The sequence below is a fragment of the Brachycentrus maculatus genome, unplaced genomic scaffold (genome assembly GCF_059751285.1).
Source record: "Brachycentrus maculatus isolate JH-2025_06_01 unplaced genomic scaffold, ASM5975128v1 h1tg000176l, whole genome shotgun sequence".
Classification (NCBI taxonomy): domain Eukaryota; kingdom Metazoa; phylum Arthropoda; class Insecta; order Trichoptera; family Brachycentridae; genus Brachycentrus; species Brachycentrus maculatus.
The window spans coordinates 2,510,872-2,532,039 of NW_028280928.1; the positions used below are offsets into that span (position 1 = coordinate 2,510,872).

A 21,168-nucleotide genomic window follows, 5' to 3' on the forward strand; every position below is an offset into this window, starting at 1 on the left:
TTATTTGTTTTATTTATCTTACCACCCTTCCTCATTGATAAGAAGAATATATCTCATATTTGCTGCTATAATGACATAATTCAACAGTTTCATTTTTCCACAAGAGGTATTTTAAATTATAACTTATTATACTAAGTAATGGGTAAGTATAACGTTATGCTTTCTGGCAGGGAGATTAAAAAGCAACGATATGCCATTTTGCCATTGATAGTACATATAATTACTTATATTTATGTAATGATTAAAAATTTAAAACAAATATTTGTGTTATGATAAACACAAATCTTTTGTTTCAGTATTATTTTTAGGCATGTTTAAGCTCCTTTTGTTCAGTAATAGAAATCAAGTTGCACCGGGTGGGATAGAACCTAGAAACTGAGTGCAACAGTAACCACGGGACCACAACCCGACTGTGCGGAAAATCGGCATTAATTTTAGTAAATAAAACGATAATTTTTATTTGAAACAGTGAAAAAGGATATCTGATTGAGTAAAATTTATTTAAAATGATAATAAAATATTAGGCACTGTATATCCTCACTAGGTATAGTTAAAATCTAAAGTTATGTCATTATTACAGTAAATTAACTTTGAATTAGCATACTTGGGGTAAAATACAAATATGAAATATCGCCTACGCCAGTTGTGCATGTTTTGGAATGCCCTGAAAATGTACTATATCCCAGCAAAAGCGGTATATTTTTAACTTCATATTTACCCGCTATAGGGCTGAAAGTGTTGTTTTTGCATTTTGAAGAAAAAGTGTCGTTTCATTATTTTTTTAAACATACTAAATATTTTTCATATGGAGAAAAAACATTCAGGATTTACCTTAAAAGATCTGTTGCACAGTATGTAACAGATGTGATTATATATGAAAAATGTAAGTATCGTTTGTACACACTGTGTACAAATTGTATACAAATTTGTTAATGTAATTCTTTCAATTGGTAAATTTTGGTTTCTGACTTGTGACCTTAATTATATAAAATAAAATAAAATGTCGAGCGACAGTCTGCAGTATTGAGTCACCATTTTCCACTATTTATATATTGGAGTTTTGCACTCCCGTGTGTTTTACATTACTTTTTATGAAAAAATTTCATTTAAAAACTTGTTATTTTTTGACATCTCATCAAAGATGAAGAAGAATATGGAAGTCTGGGCATTTACGGGGCTTACGACCGTCATAGGCTGGTTTAAGTGATCACTTTACACACGTGTAACATTCACCAATTCTACCCATTATTGACAACCACACTACTCAAATTCTTGGAAGTTCTATATATATGAACCAATTTAGAAACCTTGTTCATGAATCACTAGAACTTCACTAGAGACATCTATTGGTGAGATGTAAAGAAGCTTTTTATTAAGCAGAAACTCTTATATTAGTATGTGAGATTTTGTGAACAAGTATTTGGACACACTCAAAATGTTGTAAAAACTTGTTAGTAACAGGCCAAAACTTCATTCAGTAAATTTAAACAAATTTACTTTAAAATCATTACTTTAAAATAAGTCCAGTTGGATTTTAATGCATTCAACATTCACTTTACACATTCTGAAAATGTTACAATGTCCATTTTATTTAATTTTTTTTTCATAAATCAAGACCTTTAATTATTTAAAAAAAAGTTGTTAATACCTATAGAATGCCATGGAAGCCGAACAAAAAAAACAAAAATGTTTTTATAGGAGAGATTTAATTATTGTAGGAGCGGTCGGATGTTATTTTTTTTCTCCAAATACGTTAATTAGAATATTCCTTGACTGATCCCAATAATAGATAGCTTACACCTTGAAACATGTTTTCGGAAATTGGCTCCATCCTCTAGGAACATACAGAAATAGAAAAACTTTCAACACAAGGTGCAGAGAGGATTCTTTCCTACTTTGGGGATTTGCCAGAAAGATAAGTTTCAGCAAGCTCTCAGTAACAGGGATGATTAAGTGTAAGCTGGCAAAAGGCAAAAGACGGATTGACCGAATAATGAAGTTATTGAGATCTTCTCTAAATGCTATGTTCAACTTTGGCCAGGACTGGAAGCTGTTTACCTAATGCCAGCAGACCTCGTTTTTTTTTCTTAGTAAAAAAGAGAATTATTTGTGTTTTTTATTATTTACAAAAATAATTCCATTTCATACTATTTCTGTGAACCTGAGCGGCTCACTGTTCAAAATAGGTATCAAATTGTTATAGAGTGGTTTCGAACCCAGAAACTGCGACACTAACCACGGGACTACAACTCGACACTACGTGAGACATTGGGTATAATCCGTGGCTCTTCCAATTCTATCTCTTTGGTGTTTGCTTGGCTAAAATAGTTTTTTTAGATGCGAGTTGCATTTATTATTTACCTTGCTTATTATGTACAAAGTTTATAGATCATTAGTGGATTTTGGTTATTTCTAGCTTAAAACACTTTTCAATTTATTCTGTGTTGGGGAAAAGGAGGGATTATCTAATGTGAGTCAGTCGGGAACTTCTCAGCATTTGCTTATTGCTAGGAAAAAACTACGTAAGACTCCCGAGGAGAAGCCGGACTATTGAGTGTTGGCAACAGGCCTTCTGTTCCACTAGAAGAAGGTACGGCATTTTGTGTCCTATGTTTGGAGACTAGAAGGAATATGTATTTGTGTTTGTTTTTGTTAAATTTATTAATTGTTGCGCTGAATGATTATTAATGCAGTTAACCAGTTATAAATTTCCTGATAGTTACCATCAGACATAAGAATAAATTGTCTCACATTCCAATTTACTGCACCAACTTGTTGATAGTTATGCCTATTAAAAGAACTACCGGTGCGATGAAAAATATTGCTTAGGACAGAATCATGGGTAAAAAAGAGAGAAGTTATAGATGCTGTAAAGAAAAGAAAGCTATAGAACTTTGAAAAACAAAATAATTATACAAGGCAAAGTTGAATGTAAATGCAGAAAAGAAAAATGTGAATATCCAGGCTTAAAAACTTGAGAGTGGTTCCGCTGTAGCACTAAGTTGCTGTTTAGAGCGGCTGCAGACAAAGTGAAAATTGCCATGATGACTCTCAACCTTCAACGTAGAGTGGCACAATGTATGTATAGAAGAATAATAATTTTAGTCATAAATTTAAGTTTGTGAGTATTCATTTTTAATCTATATTTTACTTGGTAAATACCCGGTTTCTTAAAATCTATTCTGACACGTGTTTCGATGCATTCCGCATCATTTTTAAACATTGTATATGGTGTCAGAATACGTGTCACAATAGATTTGAAGAAAAAGTGGTATTTACCAAGTTAACCCCTTTTTTCCATTTCCTCCGTTCGGTTGTTGCTTGCTGGAAATGGAAAAGAAGGGGAAGAGGCCTATAACCAGCAGTGGAGGACAGAGGGCTTATGTAGAAGAAGAAGTAGGCCAAGTAAAACTTAAATAAAAATGGATAGATATAGCCACAAAATTTAGGTTTTTTTTTAGGAATATTGGGAATTGTTAAATAAAAACAATATTTGTGATTTTATGACTAATTTTAATACATATTGAATTGGTTAAACATTTACGTTAAATATTTGAATACACAATGATATTTAATATGGATAATATAATGAATTTCTATGACATGATTAATTTCACACAACATTAATGTAACACATTTTACGCTAATGATAAATTGAATGTATTCAATGGAAATATGCCTACTTGAAGCGAATTTTCTAAAGGATAGGGATAATTTGAAATTCAATACAACTGTGACATGCAGTGTCAAGTGATTAATTGTTTAGAAGTTGGTTTTGCCAAAGATGTAGTTTCCAGGAATGTTGGGATCTTCGGAAGAGAAGAACTGCTTCCACAGCTCCTGGAACTCCTCCCTGGACACAGTTTCCTTGCCCTGAAACAAAAAGTTATGCTTAAATTAGAGATGATAAAACAAATAAATCTTAGTTATTTCAATACACGGAAATGAAGGAATATTGAATCATTCTTGACAAGTAGAGGTAGAGATTTTTATAAAAAAAAACTTTGTTAAAGAGTACTGGAATAAGAATAAACTAACAAATTGAATGTAATATGTATGGTATTTTTTATTTTATTTTTATTTTTATTCATTTAATATATTAACATTTTAATTTTTAACATAATACATTTGAATCATTTATACATATGGAGAACTTTTATATTTCGATTCGCTGTGCCTCTCCATAAAAGAGTTCGTGCTCTTGTGCTTGGAAAGGGACTTACACTCGTGGTTTAATGTTATATAATAAAAGAAATAATAGTTTTTTTTAAAAATATTTTTTTTAGATTGAAATGTATAATAGAGCTTTAATTTTTTTCTTAAGGATTTTTATATCATCTATTTTTTTAATTTCTTTAGGGAGTTTATTGAAATGTTTGATTGCCAAATATTTGAAGTTTTGCTGAAATTTGGTATATTTTTTTATATCTATCTTCCCTTTCCTTACTACCCTACCAGCAAATAAGCCTCTAAAATAGAGGCTTTGCGGGTTTTTTGTTAAAAAATAGACAAGACCAAGTGATGATTTTATTTGGTAAAAGGGTAGGTTTTTTTTCTGTTCATGAAATAATGCATTATTGCAAGGTTTTAAATATCGGTTTTTATTGAATGTTAATTTTAAGAGAACTTTTGACTATTTTTAAAACTAATCTTATATACACAAAGGTGTTACATCTAGTACTTCCATTTTCAATATGAAATATTTGATTAAAAATGGTTTTATGGGCCAAAACAAATTATTTCTGAATAGTAAATGGTAAATATTTTTGAATAGTAAATACACCCATTCCTCGCTATACGGCCGCTCTTTATACGGCATTTCGCTATAACGGCCCTCTTCAATTAAGGAACGTTTTCGATTTACGGCCTAAAATGTTTCGCTATAAAATGTTGGGAAAAAAAAAAAACATTTTTCGTTGTTGATATACATGTAATACATGTATATCGACATCGAAAAAAAGTTTTTTTTATTTGATTTTTTGTAAATCGATATACATGTATCTACATTTTTCATCACCATTCATTCATATCATTTTTTTATACCGTTTCTTCATCGTCTTCAGATTAAAGCCAGATCACATTGAATGTCTAAAATATTGAGGAATCAAACTTGCCTTGGACATTTTCTGGAAAGCAGTCTTGCACTCAGCCGGCTGTAGACCGTAGCAGGAGCAGACAGTTGTAAACTCATCCACGTCAATGGAACCATCGTTAGATGCGTCCTCCAGGTCAAACATGAAGTTCATGTAGCGCTGCTGCCACTCCAGGGCCCTCTCCGGGTTCTGCGCATAGTCATCCCACATGGAGCACCATTCATCCACCGACACCTGGGAAGAAACAAAAAATAAGTATTAAATAAGATAAGGGGAGTACATGATACAAGATGAACTAAAAAGAATTTTACGATGGAGACCTTGGAAGAACAAAAGAGGTGTCTGAAGACCCCAAAAGAGATGGTCCGACGACATGTCGCTGTGAGGGTAAAAACTGGCTGCCAGCAGCAACCGAGAGATTGCTGCTTGAGCCAGAGGAAATGGAAAGAAAGGAAAGAGGACTATATCCAGCAGTCGAGGTCAAAGGTCTCATGAATAAGAAGAGTACATGACAAGATGAAAACGAAGGTCAGCCATCTTAACACTTTGACTGACATCTAAGGACCGAGAGATTGACCACTTATCACAGCCACATTTGTTTGCATGACAACATTATCATGTTAGCGTGTATTAGTGTAATTTTTTTTGACAGCTGTCAAAATGAAATGTAATAAGTATGTATTTGCAAATTTCGTAGTCATACAGGAGAAAGTGACCAAGTGCATTTTTTACAAAAACGTAATCATCGACTATTTGATATCTTACTAGCTTAAAATTGCCCTGAAAAAATCCCAAAGGATATTAAACTTGGAAGTATAAAATATTGACTTTTTAAAAAATGACTAACTGCATTGATGTTTGTTTTCTTGCCAAGGAAAAGTCACTTAAATGCCCTTAAACGTTTTGTTAGTTGGTCACTTTCTTCTGTACGACTACGATATGTATGTACTTACTAGTACTCAATCCCTATAAAGGATGACAGTTGTTGTTGAGATGACTGAATGGATTAGAATACAGTAAACCTCCTTATAACGTTGAGATAAGTACCGCGTTATCGGAGAGAACGTTATAGAGAGTAGATGTTTTTAAATTGGATTTTAATTTAATAATGACTCATTTCAGTAATTTTCGCTGGTTACAATTTTAAAATTCATTTTGAAACATTGACGTTACGTCCGATAACGCGGTACCTATCTCAACGGTATAGGGGAGCTTACTGCGTTTACATTTTTAATTAAATATTAATCTGATCTAATAAATTGCATTATAGACGCCTGCGTCTATAATACCTGTATGGAAAATGACCGATAAAAATAAATGTGTACAGTGGATACAAATACTTGGTAGACTTACTAATATTTCACTAATGCAAAATGAAAAAATAAATTTGTATAAAGTAAATGTTTCGTTCTCTTTTGCTACAAAACGAGCGAATTTTCGCGCGGGCAGCGTCTCGTAAGTTCATTAGTACGATCTGATTAAGGAAAAAGTGTACAGGAGATTGCAAGGAGTCGAGAGTAGCTGTGATTAAAGTAGGAAAGTAGCTATCTCCTTATTAGTATTTCTACTGCATACAACGTTTCTAGGTAGCATTTTACACAAAGGATAATAGAAAACGCCATTAAAAAATTGAATTAAGATTTTAAACCCAGATTCCAATTAAATTACTAATCTAGTTGCAAGGGAAGGAAATCTCTTGGCCCATCTATAAATTAGTTTTTTTTTTATCAATAAGGAACCAAACTAAGGAATTTTAAATAATTATCATAATTTTATTTAGTTTTGTAGACGCATTCACAAATATTTTAATTAGTTTTGTATTTTGTATGCATTTGCGGAAATATGGTGTGGAATATTATATTTATTTGATGTAAATGCATTATCAAAATGTGGCTAATTAATTAAAATGTAATATATATATATATATATATATATATATATATATATATATATATATATATATATATATATATATATATATATATATATATATATATATATATATATATTAATTTATTGGAATTAATATATGTTTTTTTAAAAAAAAAAACACATCAATAATACGGCGGCTCCACTTTCCTCCCTTCACACTCAGCCGATAGACGACGTTTTTCTTTAATTTTTTTTAAATATCTATAATTATCATTTTATCATAACATATTTGTATAAACGCCCTCGATGTAGTATTTTACGAATATGGCGCTATATAAATCATCCAACATTATTATTATTGTTATTATTATTAAAATAAATCACAGCGCATTAATTTAGCGTTGTTGATGTATTTAGTTGTGTATATCAATTTGATTTTCAATTATTTATGCACATTAATATTATATAAAGCTGTCCAATAATAGATTAAATCAGAATTTTGTTTCCAATTATATTTTGGTGTTGTTTATTTTTGGTTTCACATTAGCATGTTGTAAGTTATGTAAATATTTTCGAATTGGCTCCGCCCTCTGACCTTAATACGTTTTCTTAAGATTAATGGCAACCCCGCGCCGGGCATTAGTAGGTACTTAAGGAAAACGACAAATTTGTAATTTTTGTAATGAAATAAATGTACTGTGAATATAATGTATCGCACGAGGATTGGTGAAATGATTCATTATATTAATGTAGTACGTAGTTCCGCACGAATTACAATATAATAGAATATTCTCTATGAAACAGATGAAGTACTTAACCTACTATTTTCATACTTGTAAATCTCTGTGTCAGCCTGTGGTCCCGTGGTTAGTGCCGAGGACTTTTGAGTCAGATTTTCTCGGTTCAAACCCACTCTACCACAGTTTTAATAAAGAGCCGCTTAGGCTCACAGAAATAGTATGAAATTGAAGTATTTTTGTATGTAATAAAAACACAAATATTTCTCTTTTTTAATTAAAAAAATTATTGAAGTATAATTTCATTAATTGATTTGATAGTCACTTTGTGGTCGTGTCTATCCATTTTTAATTTTTATTTAACTTGGTATATACTACTTCATCTTTAAATCTATTGCGACATGTATTTTGATGCATTCTGAATATTTCATTATATACCTACGGTGTTTGAAAATGATGCGGAATGCATCGAAATACGTGTCAATATAGATTTTAAGAAAAAATGGTATATACCAAGTGAAATTATATTTAAAAAAATCACTAAAATAAAGTCTTGTAATTGGAGATAATCCAGATTTGTGAACAAGTATTTGGATACACTCAAAATGTTGTAAATATAATCTTTATTAAAACTAATCATTCAAAGGGTTAACAATAGATTGGATAAGATTTTAATGTTTAATGTATGCATACGGAAGCTTCCTCGGGCAAATCCTTAATTGGTAAAGTTCTCCGGTTCCTATGTAACAAGTCACAGCTAATAGCCGGTAGTCTGATGGGAACACAAAAGTTATGTACAACATTTTGAGTATGTCCAAATACTTTTTCACAAATCTGGATTATCTCCAATTATAAGAGTTATTCTTCATATTATTTTATGACAGTCAAAGATGGAGAAGAATATGGAAGCATTTACGGGGCTGACGACCGTTATAGTCTGATTTAAGTGATCTCTTTACACACGTGTAACATTCACCAATTGTACCCATTATTGACAACCACACTACTTAAATTCTTGGATGTTCTATATATATGATCCAATTTCCAATTATTCCAACTCCTGGCCTGACCTCTTTCAAATATTTGAAATACTTGATCGTGCAGTAATACTCGGCATATTTGGTTACCATGCTGAAAGTCCGGGGTTCTATTCCCAGAGTGGTAAAAAAATATGACTATTTTTCCAAATATTTCCACTAAAATATTTATTTGATACTGCCTTGGATTGGTACCTGAAGCGCATGATTGATCATCTTGCCTTCACGTAATTAACGATAAAAATAGCACTGCGTCAATAGGATACAATGCCTTTTGTAGCATTAAGTGCGGATAACATTGTACAAGCAAAGAGAAATAAACAATGCATACAAGAATACAATTTATCGAGAAACGATCGGGAGATGTATTTGCCGTGACCGCTTCATTGCGCCTGGTTGTAGGCAATCTATATATCTTATTGCATTTACGTCACAATAAAGATATCGTAGTCATACAGGAAAAAGTGTTCAAGTGCATTTTTTTTGTTAAAACGTGATTGTTGACTATTTGATATCTTACTAGCCTAATATTGCCCTGAAAAAATCCCAAAGCTATTTTATACTTGGAAGTATAATATATTGACTCGTTAAAAATGGCTAACTGCATTGATGTTTATTTTCTTGCCAAGCAAAAGTAGCCCTCCTGAACATTTTACGTTTTGTAAGTTGGTCACTTTCTCCTGTACGACTACGATATTTTCCGAAGCATTGTGAAAAATTTATCGTGGACTAATATTAAAAAAAAAACAGTATAAAGAAACCTTTACGGAAAGGATACTCTTTTTATTACGTAGTAGGAGCAATTGTTTTATAATCGGTTTTTATTTAACAATAATTTCATATTTTACTAATAAATCTTTATTCACAAATCTGGGTTTATAGACTGAAGAGTTTATTTAAATTGACGTCTCAACATAGATGAAGAAGAATATGCAAAATGATGCCGACAACTCATATGTGAAAAACGTGGCCAAACAAAATCCGAAATTTGGGTAGTGTGGTTATTCATGGGTAGAATAATGAATGTCTCACGTATATTTTTCCACCTGTCACATAGCCTGGTACTGAGTACCAGGCTATGTGACAGGTCGTAAGCCCTTTAAATACCCAGTCTTTTATGTTCTTCTTCATTTTTGTTGAGATGTCAATATTCATATTTTAATTTACGACTTTATGAGCAAAAACTCATTTTTTTAAAATACAAAAAACAAATACAAATATCGCAATTAATATAAAAATATCATAAAAAATTTGTCATACCCAGATATTAATGAAACAATTGTTCATTATTTTAATAATTTAACACTTGTATAAAACCACTTATTGAGTTTTACTTCATTGCACATGACTAGTTTCGAAAACTACAGTTGTTTTCATCAACAGGTGATCACAAAAATAATTAGTATCATTATAACTAGTCCTATGTAATGAAATAAAACATTTTTAAATTAATGTTTTACTTAGTAAATACCACTATTTGATAGTGGTATTTACTAAGTAAAACATTAATTTAAAATGGATAGATTTAAAAAAAATAATTAAAAATGGATGGATAGATTAAATAGTGGTATTTACTAAGTAAAACATTAATTAAAAATTGATAGTATTTACCACAAAGTGACTGCCGAATCAATTAAAGATATAAAACTTAATAAGTGTACGAAATCAGTGTTAATTTTTTAAAAATAATTAATATCTCATTCCTTAAGGTTAATTGCGAATTAATAAATAGTATGAAACATGTGTCGTTTACAAATAAAAGATATTTAAAGTGTTCCTTATTGATTTTTATAAAATAATTCTTAGGTTGATGTATTATGTATGAAGAATATACCTGTCACACGAAATGATTGATTTATAATTAATTAGGCAATTTCACTTAACTCGAACACAAAAGTACTATAAGTACATTATTAAGAGGGGAGTCTTACAAACCGTGAGATAAATATTAGGTTTCTAACGAAAAGTTACTCATGTAAAAAAAGCAGTTGAAAATATAATTATGAAACTAAATCTTTTATATATTTCATTGTTACAAATTCACGTAAAAAGCAATTAATAAAGAAGTTTATTGTTACTTTTTTGATATTTTTATCATATCGCTCACTCCTTTCAACAACGTCATTTATCAAAAAACATGATTTTTCAGGAGATCGTTTTTAAATAATAATAACCATATCCGCTCCCTAGGTGGAGCATATGGAGTCCACAAACTGTCTCCAGGCTTTTCTGTCGGCTGCCAGCTCTCTTGCATCCTCCCAAGTCAGATCCGCGTCCCGAAGTTCTGACGAGAACTGCCGACGAATTGTCAGCAGTGGTCGTCCTGGGCGGCGCGAACCTGATGCCTTGTAAAAGAGGCAAGCTTGATTAAGGCTCTCAGGAGGCATGCGGAGTACATGGCCAAGCCAACTGAATCGCCTTTTTTTGACGACAGTTGTGACCAAGATTTGCTGCGTCCTACGCCTTATCTCTTCATTCCTCACAAAGTCAAACCACCGCACGCCTAAGATTCTCCGCAAACACCTGTTCTCAAAGCTTAGTACACGGCTGCTCTGGGCCCTCGTTTTTAATATTTCAAAATATAATAAAATGTATTTAAAATAAATAATAAGCCACTTATTGAACTTTTTACTGTGCAACATATCTTTTAGGTAAAACCTGAATGTTTTTTCTCCATTTGAAAAATATATAGTATATTTAAGAAAATAATTAAACAATACCTTTTCTTCAAAATGCAAAAACAACACTTCTGCCCTGTAGCGGGTAAATATTAAATTAAAAATATGTTACTTTTGCTGGGATATAGTACATTTTCTGGGTATTCCGAAAACAAGCACAACTGAAAATTTAACGATTTTTGATATATGACGTTTTTGAAAGGAATGAGCGATATGTGTAGCTCGAATTTTGTAAATATGTAAATATTACGTTAGTTTATTACAAAGCGTGCAATATAAATTGAGAGTGAGAGCGATATCACACATCCGTATTTATTAGATTTTGTTTTTGAGTTTTCAATTTTATAAATGTTATTTTCTCTTCAAGATGTCATACATGGTATAAAACGTCAAGGAATGCAGTGCATGCTTAGAAAATATTATAAAAAACGACCATATTTTATTATTATGTATAAGAAAACGATATCAGGTGGCAATTTTATTGACTACTAATCATTTACAAAAACACATAGAAATGTACGACAAATACTTATTTTTGTACGCAAAAGGATTTCAAAAAATACAACTCCTCTCTTGTGATGTGTTTTAGGCCTAGTATATTTTTTATGGATAAAACCCTCGTATCTCCCCTTAAAAAACCCAAATATGCTTATTTAGGTATTAACGTTCGCTAAATCCATTTTAAATAGAGGTAGGTACTTTGCTAATCCTAAACCAATGTGCGGCTACAATTTCACAGGCACACAAAGCTTTCTTTGGATTAGCCTCTGTGTAGGAAAGTAAACCTTACAGCCTTTGCTCTAAGAACTATACTTCAACAACTAGATCTACCTACTCGTGTTTGTACACCAAGCCGCAAATACGACCATTTAACTTGACAAAGGTCCAATATAGACGTCTAATTTATTGTCACTTTAAACCAGTGAAACTTAAAGAGAAAATTATTTTATAAATACAAAAAATACAATTAACATGATTTTTAATACTTTAATTATTTAATTATATTTTAAAACTCTTCAATTCTTCTTCATCTTCTTGCTCAATGCTGAGCGTCGTGGTCTTCTGGAATGTCAGGCACTTGGTGCACAAGTCCTCTCCATTCTTCCCGGTCCTGGGCCAACTTGATGGCAGCGTTTAGCGAGGATCCGGTTAATTCCTTTATTTGGTCTGTCCATCTTGTTGGAGACCGTCCTCTTGCCCGCTTGCCTTCAACTGTACCTGTTACTACCAGTTTTTCAAGACTCTTCTCGTTCTTTCTGGCGATATGCCCAAAGTAGGACAGAATCCTTTTCCTGCAAGTCGTGGAGAGTCTTTCTGTCACTGACAGTTCGCGGAGAATGGAGACGTTTGTGCGTCTTGCAGTCCAAGGAATGCGCAGCATCCTCCTCCAGCACCACATTTCAAACACATCCAGCATATGTTTTTCCTTTTTCCTCAGTGTCCATGTTTCCACTCCATACAGCGCAATGGAGAATACAAGAGATTTCACTAGACGGGTTTTCGTTTTCCTCAGTATGGACCGATTTTTCCATATCTTCGCCAGACTATACTCTTCAATTACGATGTCATTATTTATAACTGGCATTACCTAACTTTCACCTCAAGGATGGATTGTTAACGATGTTTGTACGGGTATGGGAATGCAACTCCGAGTACACTTTTTCCACCTACTATTCTTCCATTTCCTATTCCATACAGCAATGATTTCCTTCATCTAAGCTCCTTTACGTTGTTTGTATATATATGTAGAAGTATGTAGTGTCATATTGATCGTTAAATATACGAAAGAAAGCCAAACGCACTAATCACTACACTGTGGAGGCTGATACCTAGGTAAACTAATTATCGTTTCTGTCCCAAGCGTATATTTGCAGTTTTTTCACGCTATATATATATATATATATATATATATATATATATATATATATATATATATATATATATATATATATATATATATATATATATATATATATATATATATATATATATATATATATATATATATATATATATATATATATATATATATAAATATATATATATTAAGTCATTTAAGTCAATATATTTTACTTCCAAGTTTAAAATCCTTTGGGATTTTTTCAGGGCAATATTAAGCTAGTAAGATATCATATAGTCAATGATGACGTTTTTGTAAAAAAATGCACTTGGTCACTTTCTCCTGTAATACAACGATATATATATATATATATATATATATATATATATATATATATATATATATATATATATATATATATATACATATATATATATATATATATATATATATATATATATATATTTATATATATATATATATATATATATATTTATATATATATATATATATATATATTTTTTTTTTTTAAGTCATTTAAGTCAATATATTATACTTCCAAGTTTAAAATCCTTTGGGATTTTTCAGGGCAATATTAAGCTAGTAAGATATCAAATAGTCAATGATGACGTTTTTGTAAAAAAATGCACTTGGTCACTTTCTCCTGTAATACAACGATATATATATATATATATATATATATATATATATATATATATATATATATATATATATATATATATATATATATATATTTTACTCTTATATTTATTCAATATTACCCTGGACTGGTACCTGAAGCGAAGGGCTGATCACCTTTCCTTCGTGTGTTAACGATCAACACAACTAGTTTTGTCTTGAGAATCCAAAATGTTTAGAATTATCAAGACACAACTAGATTTTCTTGATAAATCTGGGTTTAAAGAAAATTAATATGTGGGCTTGTGTGGTGATTATCCCTCCTAAATGCTTTCAACAAAACGTTTGAAGCTACCTCATTGTACTGGTAATATAATATAATTCCGTCGGATTGAATTGGGTATGATAATTGAGAATTTAGGTAATCATAACCCATGGGTTTGAGATAATAAAGTGTTAATTACTACAATTATCTCTGAGCCAAACAGCGGTTAGTGTAATTACCGCGTAATTCGCGTAGAAATAATACTATACAATGGTGTACAATATATCTACATAGCTTCCTTACTAATGGGAATACTATTAATACACATGTACATACATTCCAGTACACGTATTTGATGAAATTTTACAAGATTTATTGTAAAATTAGCAAATTTGTTGTTAACAAAATATAACAAAATATATCGTCCATATTAATTTGTCTTAAAATAATATATATCGTAGTCGTGCAGGAGAAAGTGACCAACCAAAACGTAAAATGTTCAGGAGGGCCATTTAAGTCACTTTTGCTTGCCAAGAAAATAAACACCAATGTAGTTAGTCATTTTAAACAAGTCAATATATTATGCTTCCAAGTTTAAAATCCTCTGAGATTTTTTCGAGGCAATATTAAGCTAGTAAGATATCAAATAGTCAATGAAAACGTTTTTGTAAAACAATGTACTTGGTCACTTTCTCCTGTATGACTACGATATAAATAAAACGGAATGTGAGTGCGTGTACGTATTGTACACACACACATAATATTTTATTATATTTTTAAACATTAAAAACGATCTCCTGAAAAATCAAGTTTTTTTATATACATAATGACGTTGTTGAAAGGAGTGAGTGATATTGCAACGAGTCAATTTGCCATTTATATTCAGTATGTGACACAATATCAAAGCTGTAATCTAGCTCATACAAAACTTAATAGCTAAATATAGTGCAGTGGCCATGTACTATTTTAAGTGGAGCTGATTTGAAGTCACGATGCAAATCTCTAGTGAATGCATCAATCATGTAATAAACATTCCATATGTCGAACATACGCGAGTCGTGGTATACCGGGCTGGGGTTTAAAAATACATATTTGTAATGCAGGATCAATTTGTGTTGATTGCGTTATATAACGTGTAGAGTAACTACTTAAATCGGTTTGCGGTTTATTTCATCGTTTCGATCCCACTTTTTGACAGTTTTTGATGTTGCACCATAATCCAATCGTTCGAAATTTTAAAATTATACATAATGCGACAATTTTATTAAAAATTTAATTAATTAATTAATTAAACACCCGATGGTGCATAGGGCACTGTATCATATAAACGCAGTGTTATCTTGATCGTTAACACATGAAGGAAAGGTGATCAGCCCTCCGCTCACGTACTAGTCCAGGGTAATATTGAATAAATATTATAGTGAAAAAATAACTTATATTTATTTAACCCCCCCTGGGAATCGAACCCAAGACTCCAGTACGGTAGCCCAGCGTGCTGACGATTACACTACGGAGGCGGGCATGAAAAATTAATGAATAATAATTATGAATGTGAGAAGGTTAATTCCCCATTCAAGTTTTCGATAAATTGCAACTAAATATTCTTTAAACCCAGGTAACATTTGACGTAATAATTTTTTTTCTTAAAACCCCATTTCTGTATTGAAAAAATAAGGTTTTTTTCTAAAAATATTAATCGTCTTGTAAAGAAAACAGTTATCGAAAGGTAAAAAGTTGAAAAAAATATGAATATATTTTTTCAATATAGATTCAAGCAATATTTATCGTATTTGAACAGTATAGAAGTACTAAGAATTTGAACAGTGTGGATGTCATTCATGTAGAATAATTGAATGTTACACGGGTGTAAAGTGATCACTTAAACCAGCCTATGACGGTCGTAAGCCCCGTAAATGCCCAGACTTCCATATCCTTTTTCATCTTGGATGAGATGTCAAAAAAAGACTAAAGTATATTTTTTCTTGAATGTTTTTCGCAGATACTTTGGGGCACATTTTATGAACTATGTAAAATTATACAACTTTGTTTTAACCACTTTTTTATTATTAGTACACTTTAACCTGCGGCTTCATACTGTTTTTTTGGGTGATTCCATTAGTTGTTATTTGGTGTTGCTACGCAATGCACAATAACATTTAGGATTTAGTTTTTGGTAAGGGAATGTAATTAATTATGAGTATTTTAATGTTTTTAATGTTTAAGAATTTAATAAACCCTGATAATGACAAAGTTCTTGTCGAAACCGGTAGGTTAAAGTGTACTTTTAATAAAAAAAGTGCTTAAAACAAAGTTGTTTAATTTTATAAAATAAAGTATATTTATTGACACTTCTCTGGAAGAATATTATCGTAGGGTGAAAAGAGATGAAAAAAAAGGGGAAGCGACTGAAGCACTTACAATCCTGGCCTCTGTCGGGGGAAAAGGCCGAAAGAAAAATACTTCATCAGGATTTAAGCATCTCCTGAGAGTATTTCAAGGCTCGATTTATGCGCAGGTGACTCCAACATTTCTCCCATTTCTAGGCCTGCCTATAAACTACCTCGCACTTTCTGCGAAAATGGTAAATTACAAGGAAACCCCAATCGATTAATTTATTAAGTAAAAATACTATTTATTTTTGCAATTAAGCTTCGCCTCATTAAAATAATATATTGTAATATAATAAGTCCGCCTACTAATTGTGTAATTGTCAGCACACTCAGCTACCGTTCTGGAGGTCCCGGGTTCGATTCTCAGGGAGAGGGGTCAAATAAATATGTGATTTTTTCACTCTAATATTTATTCAATAATATCCTGGATTAGTAGTACCTGAAGCGGAGGGCTGATCACCTTTCCTTCATGTGTTACTGATGATACTCCATTTATATGATACAGCGCCCTATGCACCACTTGGGTGCGGATAAGGGTTTGAAAAATATAATAATTATACTTAATTTTAAGTTAAGGGGGAACTCGCGGATTTCAAAATAAAACTTCAAAAACTTCAAATAAATTTGTGATTATTTACTCTAATATTTATTCAATGATAGCCTAATATTTATTCAATAATACCTGAAGCGGAGGGCTGATCACCTTTCCTTCATGTATTAACGATAACACTGCATTTATATGATACAGTGCCCTATGCACCACTCGGGTGCGGATAAGGGTTTGAAGAAAATAATAAGTAGGTTTACTTAATTTTAAGTTAAGGGGAATTCGCAGACTCAAATTCAGATATAAGTATAGAAGTGTGATTCTTAAACATGGGTACAATAGTGATTGTTACTCAGTGTATAAAGTGATCACTTAGAGCAGCTTATGACAGGCAGTAGCCCAGTAATTGCCCAGATTTGCATATTCTTCTCAATCTATCTTGAGTATCGATAATTTTTTATAAAGCTATAATTAAATAATTGCGTGCGCTTTTCAAGGAATCTTAATAAAATAAGCGAGGCGGAAATTAAAACCGTAAATGTGTAAAATTGCTTGTGAAATTGGAATACGTGTCAACTACTTGTTGAATATGAAGGGTAGTTTCCCTTACCTAGTCATTAGGGTTGAATTTTCGTGTTTATAATTGTTGCCGGTAGTTCCTACTTCTATTGTACATTAATTAGCTAAATAACTTAGGTGGATATTATGACTCATTTAATAAACCATTACTAGTTTTAGTACAATTGAAAAAGTTGTTTACATCAATATTTTACTATTAATTTAATAATTAATACAACATTTTGACTGTGTCCAAATACTTGTTCACAAATCTGGATTATCTCCAAATATATGGATTATTTTTCATAATATTTTTTGACATCTCATCAAAGATAAAGAAGAATATGGAAGTCTGAGCATTTACGGGGCTGACAACCATCATAGGCTGGTTTAAGTGATCAAGTTGGTTTGAGTTCAATATAAATTACCCCAAATTCTTAAAATTATATATATATATATATATATATATATATATATATATATATATATATAAATATATATTTATATATATATATATATATATATGTATATATATATATATATATATATATATATAAATATAAATATATATATATATATATATATATATATATATATATATATATATATATATATATATATATATATATATATATATGTATATATATATATATATATATATATATATATATATATATATATATATATATATATATATATATATATATATATATGTATATATACAGGGATGTACTTTATTTTTTTTTCATAAACGTTCTATTTGAGTAAAATGTATGAAATTTTAATAGATTATAAAATCCCCCCAGCTGGTTAGATTGCAATTTAAATTCCCCTAAATTCTAAAAAGTATATATGTACAAGGGTATGCGTATAAAATGCGTAATTTTAATAGAAATGCGATGGGGCTGTACCGACGCATGACGTGAAAATAACGTAATGTAAAAACGTAAAGTCATCATTTTGCCAAAATAAATTTATTTTAAAGTACCTACCCTTTTAAATTAATGGTTCGTGTTTAAATATAATCCGGAAAGCTCTTCAGTACAAATAATTTATCAAGCACCCTTGACAACATATTTAATCTAATTATCCACCCTTTCACATTTACGCACTTTTCTTTATAAATAGTTAAATAAATAATTTAATAAACAATTTTCGTTGTTATGTAAACTTTTTGTCCGCCTCTGTAGGGTAATGGTCAGCACTCTTGGCTACCGTACTGGAGTTCCCAGGATCGATTCCCTGGGGGGTCTAATAAATATAAAAGATTTTTAACTAACTAACTAACTAACTAACCATCACGCCGCTTCCCCGCAGGGGTAGGCAGAGATAATAGAGCGCCACACCACTCTGTCCTTGCAAACATTCTTCGCCTCTTCCACGTTCATGCATCTTCTCATACATACCCGCCGATTGTTACGACTCCTAACCTGACCACTTTCAAGAAAAAAAATCTCTGCTTCTGTAAAAGAAGCAGAGATTTTTCACACTAATATTTATTCAATATTATCCTGGAGTAGTACCTGAAGCGAAGGACTGATCCCCTTTCCTTCATGTGTTATAACGATCAAGAAAACACTGCGTTTATATGACGCATTGCCCTGTGCACTATCGAGTGCAGATAAGGGTTTGAAGTGAAGAAGGTTTAAACTTTCAAAGCAATCTTTATTAAACATATAACAAATTTCTTATCCTAGTTCTAAATTTCTGCCTTCTTTTGTGTTTAACATAACAGGAACGAAGAGGTCATAGGTCAAATAAAATAAAAGTGCAACAAGTCACATTGGAGTCCTGGTCCCAACCCTAATGTATGAACGTGAAGCACGGAGTTGGCAAAAGAAGGATGAAGGTAGACTAAATGCAGTGGAAATGCAATCTCTCACACGACTGTGCGTCAAAACGATGTATGAGAGACGTTCAAATAGTGAATAAGAAAAAAATCAGAAACATTTGAATAGTGTAGTTGTCAATCATGGGTAGAATGGTGAATGTTGAACGTGTGTAAGTGATCACATAACCAGCCTATGATAGGTCATAAGCCCTGAAAATATTCAGACTTCCATATTCTTCTTCATATATGTTGAGATGTCAAAAATGTAATATACATTTTGATTATTTTATTTTATAAGGTCGAAATTTGCCTATTGTGTAATGACATATTCCGATTAATTAAATGTAAAAATAATTCATTCATTTTTCCTTTCATTCGAACCCTTAACCACACTCCAATGGTACATAGGGCACTGCATCATTTAAATGCAGTATTATCTTGATCGTTAAAACATTAAGGAAATGTGATCAGCCCTCTGCTTCAGGTACCAGTCCAGGGTACTATTGAAAAAATGTTTGATGAAATACAGTGACAAAAATATATATCTTATATTTATTCGACACCCCCCCCTAGGAATCGAACCCAAAACCTTCTACATACGACTGTTACACTACGGAGGCAGACAAAAAAATTACTGCCACTTTACGTTAAATGCAAACATTTTTATTTGTATTTTCTTTGTTGTATTTTTTTTCATCGGTATAAACTACATTCAGGTCGTGTAATTTAAAGAAATTATTTTTTCCTTTGTTATGTTTCCAACCCTGTATTTATGCGAAACTAAAGGGTTCTACACACGCGTTGTTTGGCTCTAAAATACATACTATAGAATATGGGTGACATTAATAATGCTTGGTGATTTATGTATTCATTTTCCTGCACCCAAAGTGCTACTTTGTGTATTCCCCCTTTATTTTAATATTACGTGAGTACCCAAGATTTGTAAATACTATCTTAAGGTAAATAAGGATGATGATGTTATACTAATTTATTTATTAAAATTTGGCATCGTAAGGAAGAATTTTTCATTTCCTTTCAAATAATATCTTTCATATTACACATATTCACATGTGTTGTTGTAAGTGTATGAATACTGTTATCGTAGTGAGTAGTAGTATTGTTTGCATGCTGTTGTAGTGATTGTCCTGATGAAGAGACGGGTACGTCTTGAAATCGGTAAACAAAAATGTAGGCGAGTGGTTATATACTAACATTACTTACATTTTTGTAAAAAAAAATAAAAATGAATTAAATTTTATTTAAAAATCTTTCATATTTACTTAACTCAGTAGATTATTTTCTTCTTCGTAGTTTAAGAAATTAAAATATCACAGACATATAAATAGTCTGTTTTCAGTTCATGATTTGATTCTTTTGGGCTGAACTGTGGAGTTTTATATTTGAATATTTTAACGTGGTTATGATAATATTTTAACATTTTAATGTATGAGGAGATGCATGAATTTAGAAGAGGTGAAAATGTTTGCAAATACAGATTAGTACGGCGTTCTATTTTTTCCTGCCTGCCTCTAGTTAGTTAGTTAAAATATATATTGGATATTTTTTTGTTTTTTTAGAATTCATATAGATTTTTGATATATATTTTTAAACTTCTTACCGTTCAATAACTGTTTTCTTTTCAAAACCATGTAATTATTTCAAAGAAAAACTTATTTTTTCA

At 31.1% G+C, this 21,168-nt stretch overlaps 1 protein-coding gene across 2 annotated transcripts in view; it reads right to left on the bottom strand.

Moving 5' to 3' along the window:
* Positions 1-3,492: 3,492 nt before the first annotated feature.
* Scp2 (Sarcoplasmic calcium-binding protein 2) overlaps positions 3,493-21,168 on the bottom strand; it is a 152,027-nt gene continuing 134,351 nt past the window's right edge. For both annotated transcript variants that reach the window (XM_088262245.1, XM_088262244.1), the window contains 2 exons: positions 5,115-5,327; positions 3,493-3,873 (listed from right to left, as the gene is read on the bottom strand). In XM_088262245.1, coding sequence (XP_088118371.1) covers positions 3,763-3,873; positions 5,115-5,327 — 324 coding nt within the window. In that variant the 3' untranslated portion in view covers positions 3,493-3,762. The remainder of the gene's footprint in view (positions 3,874-5,114; positions 5,328-21,168) is intronic.